The 5,000-nt window shown below is 48.5% G+C and overlaps 1 protein-coding gene across 1 annotated transcript in view; it reads left to right on the top strand.

Annotated features, from left to right (window-relative positions):
- LOC308382642 (ryanodine receptor 1-like) overlaps window positions 1-5,000 on the top strand; it is a gene marked incomplete at both ends in the record, with an annotated part of 37,385 nt that overhangs the window by 10,977 nt on the left and 21,408 nt on the right. The window contains 5 exons of the mRNA XM_080861033.1: window positions 239-357; window positions 736-869; window positions 1,762-2,003; window positions 3,351-3,543; window positions 4,582-4,798. Of these exons, the coding sequence (XP_080717159.1) occupies window positions 239-357; window positions 736-869; window positions 1,762-2,003; window positions 3,351-3,543; window positions 4,582-4,798 (905 nt within the window). The remainder of the gene's footprint in view (window positions 1-238; window positions 358-735; window positions 870-1,761; window positions 2,004-3,350; window positions 3,544-4,581; window positions 4,799-5,000) is intronic.

A 5,000-nucleotide genomic window follows, 5' to 3' on the forward strand; every position in this document is an offset into this window, starting at 1 on the left:
GTGTTGTAAACAAGAGGAATCGCTTTTAGTCTATATACCGTATCACCAGACTCCATGATAACAGATGCAGGGGATAGAGTCCTTTAGTAGTGAAGTATGAGTGTGTTCTCCTCAGGTATTCTGAAGTTGTTAAACTGTATTCTGATTGGTCCTCACATAACGGGGAGGCACTTTACTGTGTTCTGATAGGTCCTTAGGTATCCTGAAGGTGCTGTAATGTATTCTGATTGGTCCTCAGGCATTCTGGAGGTGCTGTACTGTGTTCTGATTGAGAGCCCTGAGGTTCTAAACATCATCCAGGAGAACCACATCAAATCCATCATCTCTCTGCTGGACAAGCACGGACGCAATCACAAGGTCACAGACACTCACACACACACACACACACACACACACACACACTCACAAGCTGTTACATTCATATGAATGATCACACATACACACAAGTGAAGCACAACGTAAATCTGAGTGATGACTGTCTACATGTGATATTTACATATTAACAACAAACACATACACACACATACACATATACACACACAGAGCAGTGAAGAGCAGTGTGAATATAAATGTGTGTGTGTGTGTGTGTGTGTGTGTGTGTGTGTGTGTCTGTGTGTGTGTGTGTGTATGTGTGTGTGTGTGTGTGTGTGTGTGTGTGTGTGTGTGTGTGTGTGTGTGTGTGTGTGTGTGTGTGTGTGTGTGTGTGTGTGTGTGTGTGTGTGTGTGTGTGTGTAGGTGCTGGATGTGCTGTGTTCCTTGTGTGTGTGTAACGGTGTGGCCGTAAGGTCCAATCAGAACCTCATCACAGAGAACCTGCTCCCGGGCCGAGACCTTCTCCTGCAGACCAACATCATCAACTACGTGACCAGGTAGAAGAAGCACACACACACACTCACACTCACACACACACACACTCTCACACACACACACACACACACACACCTCTGAAGTGAAAGGTTTCAGATGCACATACTCGTCCAGGACAGGGGGACGGATGCACGTGAAACCTGTTGGTCTAAGAAAAGGACACCGTAGATTGCTTTGTGATTTCCCTGTTGGGTACTAAAGCATGACTGAAAACCTGTAAGAAAGCACGACTGTAAACTTGAGTTCATTTTGCTGGTTGTTCAATTGCAACCTGTCCTGTAACATGTCAAAGATGTTATAATGTCCGAGATGTTATAATGTCAGAGATGTGGCTGTGTCAGACTATGTTTGAGATGTGACTGTGTCAGAGATATGACTGTGCCAGTATAATACCATCTCACTGCCTCTCCTTGGTCAACATAAGACTATCTACCCATGTCTCCTGAGTTAGCCAGTATACCATTACAAAATAAACATTACAGCTACACGTCACAGCTAATGCTACTGTAAGCACTACAGCTACATGTTACAGCTAATGCTACTGTTAGCACTACAGCTACAGGTCACAGCTAATGCTACTGTAAGCATTACAGCCACAGGTCACAGCTAACGCTACTATTAGCACTACAGCTACAGGTCACAGCTAATGCTACTGTTAGCACTACAGCTACAGGTCACAGCTAATGCTACTGTTAGCATTTCAACTACATGTTACAGCTAATGCTACTGTAAGCATTCCAACTACATGTTACAGCTAATGCTACTGTAAGCATTCCAACTACATGTTACAGCTAATGCTACTGTTAGCACTACAGCTACATGTTACAGCTAATGCTACTGTTAGCATTTCAACTACATGTTACAGCTAATGCTACCTCTCCTTGGTCTGTGCAGCATGCGTCCCAACATCTTCCTGGGCACGTGCGAGGGCTCCACGCAGTATAAGAAGTGGTACTACGAGGTGATGGTGGACCATGTGGAGCCGTTCGTCACCGCCCAGCCCTTCCACCTGCGGGTGGGGTGGGCCCTGACTGAGGGGTACAGCCCCTACCCCGGCGGGGGCGAGGGCTGGGGGTGCAACGGCGTGGGGGACGACCTCTACTCCTACGGCTTCGATGGGCTACACCTGTGGTCAGGTGAGCGGGAGGGCATGGAAAGCCGTACGTGAGTGCGTCTGGCGTGCGTGTGTGTATGCATGTCTGTGTGTTTACTCAGTCATGAACATGTCCTGTGCTCCTGTGCTCCAGTGTGATGCCAGTAGTGGGCTAACGTTGTGATGTCAGTAGTAGGCTAACGTTGTGGTGCCAGTAGTAGGCTAACATCTGGTGTAATCAGAGCATCACTCTGTCTCATCCTCAGTTAGCTAGTTAGCTAGTTAGCACACTCTCTGTGAGCCGCATGTCTCTGCAGGTTCCTGCTGTTTGAGGAGTGTTTCTGACCTGACCTAGAGACACACACACACACACACACACAGGTTCCTGCTGTTGGAGGAGTGTTTCTGACCTGACCTAGAGACACACACACACACACACAGGTTCCTGCTGTTTGAGGAGTGTTTCTGACCTGACCTAGAGACACACACACACACACACACACAGGTTCCTGCTGTTTGAGGAGTGTTTCTGACCTGACCTAGAGACACACACACACACACACACACAGGTTCCTGCTGTTTGAGGAGTGTTTCTGACCTGACCTAGAGACACACACACACACACACACAGGTTCCTGCTGTTTGAGAAGTGTTTCTGACCTGACCTAGAGACACACACACACACACACACACACAGGTTCCTGCTGTTTGAGGAGTGTTTCTGACCTGACCTAGAGACACACACACACACACACACACACAGGTTCCTGCTGTTTGAGGAGTGTTTCTGACCTGACCTAGAGACACACACACACACACACACACACAGGTTCCTGCTGTTTGAGAAGTGTTTCTGACCTGACCTAGAGACACACACACACACACACACACACAGGTTCCTGCTGTTTGAGGAGTGTTTCTGACCTGACCTAGAGACACACACACACACACACACACAGGTTCCTGCTGTTTGAGGAGTGTTTCTGACCTGACCTAGAGACACACACACACACACACACACAGGTTCCTGCTGTTTGAGGAGTGTTTCTGACCTGACCTAGAGACACACACACACACACACACACACAGGTTCCTGCTGTTTGAGGAGTGTTTCTGACCTGACCTAGAGACACACACACACACACACACACACAGGTTCCTGCTGTTTGAGAAGTGTTTCTGACCTGACCTAGATGGTGTAAATAGCACTCTTAATTTAGAGCTGATTTGGATCCACACAAGGATGAATTACCTGAAGCACTAGAGCGTGAGGTAAAGTCAAGGATACATTGATGATGTCATATTTAAATGCCATACATTGATGATGTCATATTTAAATGTCATACATTGATGATGTAATTGATGATGTAATTGATGATGTCATATTCAGGGCGTGTCCCGCGGGTGGTGGCGTCGCCCAATCAGCACGTCCTGGCGGCGGAGGACGTGGTGAGTTGCTGCCTGGATCTGAGCGTGCCCAGTATCTCCTTCCGCATCAACGGCCACCCGGTGCAGGGCATGTTCGAGAACTTCAACCTGGACGGACTCTTCTTCCCCGTGGTCAGCTTCTCCGCTGGCGTCAGGTACACACACACACACACACACACACACACACACACACACACTGGACGGACTCTTCTTCCCCGTGGTCAGCTTCTCCGCTGGCGTCAGGTACACACAGGCAAACACACACACACACACACACACACACATATTCAACCTGGACGGCCTCTTCTTGCCCGTCGTCAGCTTCTCCGCTGGCGTCAGGTACAAACATGCATACTAATAGAATCCAGAATGTATACGAAAAACTTTAGACAAAGGACCACGAGGTGAATCAAAGGGTTCTTGGCGGTTTATTTCCACGTGCCTGTAGGGAACCAATTTCACACCATATAGACAAGGAGGAGACTGAATATCAATTCAGTGTTGCAGTTTAAGTACGGGTCAGTTGTGGGAGGTCATAGGTCATCATAAGGGGTGTGTTACAGGTGAGAGGTGGGACAGGGGGCTTTTGAGGGGAGGTGACCCCCCCCCCCCCCTACGGAAGATTCCGGAACACACACACAAAGGCAACATGGTACATAGGTGATGTGTATTACTTCACCTTGGGCAGAGAGGATGTCTGGGCAGGGTGTCATGAGGTTTTAACCAAGGGTGTGGCCAGACTATCAATACACATGGCACACACACCCACACACACACAAGAGAGCATGCTTGCAATGCAATGGTAAGTAAATGAATTAATGGTAATATCAATTTCCATCAATACTCAGATACCCATACCCAGTGGAGGAAGAGATTTCAGACCTGCAAGACCTACATGGTCAAGTAGAAATCAAACAAGCACAAGGTCAACCACTACTGCACCACAAGCTCATGTACTGTAACTCCCAAAAGTGTCCGTGTAGTATGTTTCAGGGATTTGCAGGAACTACTGAACTATGAGCTCGGTCAAGCCATTAGCACATGTCTGCCCTTTTTGCTGTAAAAACTAGGATAGAATCAACATACAGTCTGGCCCACTGGTGATAAAAGATGAGGTCCTAATAAGTGGTGGGCAGGGCAGGTAAGCAGCGCTGGTCTTTTCCTGATTCCTCTTCCTGTGTTCACACTTCCAGGGTGCGGTTCCTCCTCGGCGGTCGTCATGGAGACTTTAAGTTCCAGCCCCCTCCGGGCTATGCTCCGTGTTACGAGGCGGTTCTTCCCAGAGACCGGCTCCGCATCGAGCCCATTAAGGAGTACAAGCACGACTTCCAGGGGGTCCGAAACCTCCTGGGGCCCACGCAGTCGCTCTCACACACCGCCTTCACCCCCTTCCCTGTGGACACCATGCAGGTAATACCACACACACACCCAACACCTGTAATACCACACACACACCAAACACCTGTAATACCACACACACACCAAACACCTGTAATACCACACACACACCAAACACCTGTAATACCACACACACACCAAACACCTGTAATACCACACACACACCAAACACCTGTAATACCACACACACACCAAACACCTGTAATACCACACA

The sequence above is a fragment of the Sprattus sprattus genome, assembly GCF_963457725.1.
Source record: "Sprattus sprattus genome assembly, contig: scaffold_165, whole genome shotgun sequence".
Taxonomy (NCBI): domain Eukaryota; kingdom Metazoa; phylum Chordata; class Actinopteri; order Clupeiformes; family Clupeidae; genus Sprattus; species Sprattus sprattus.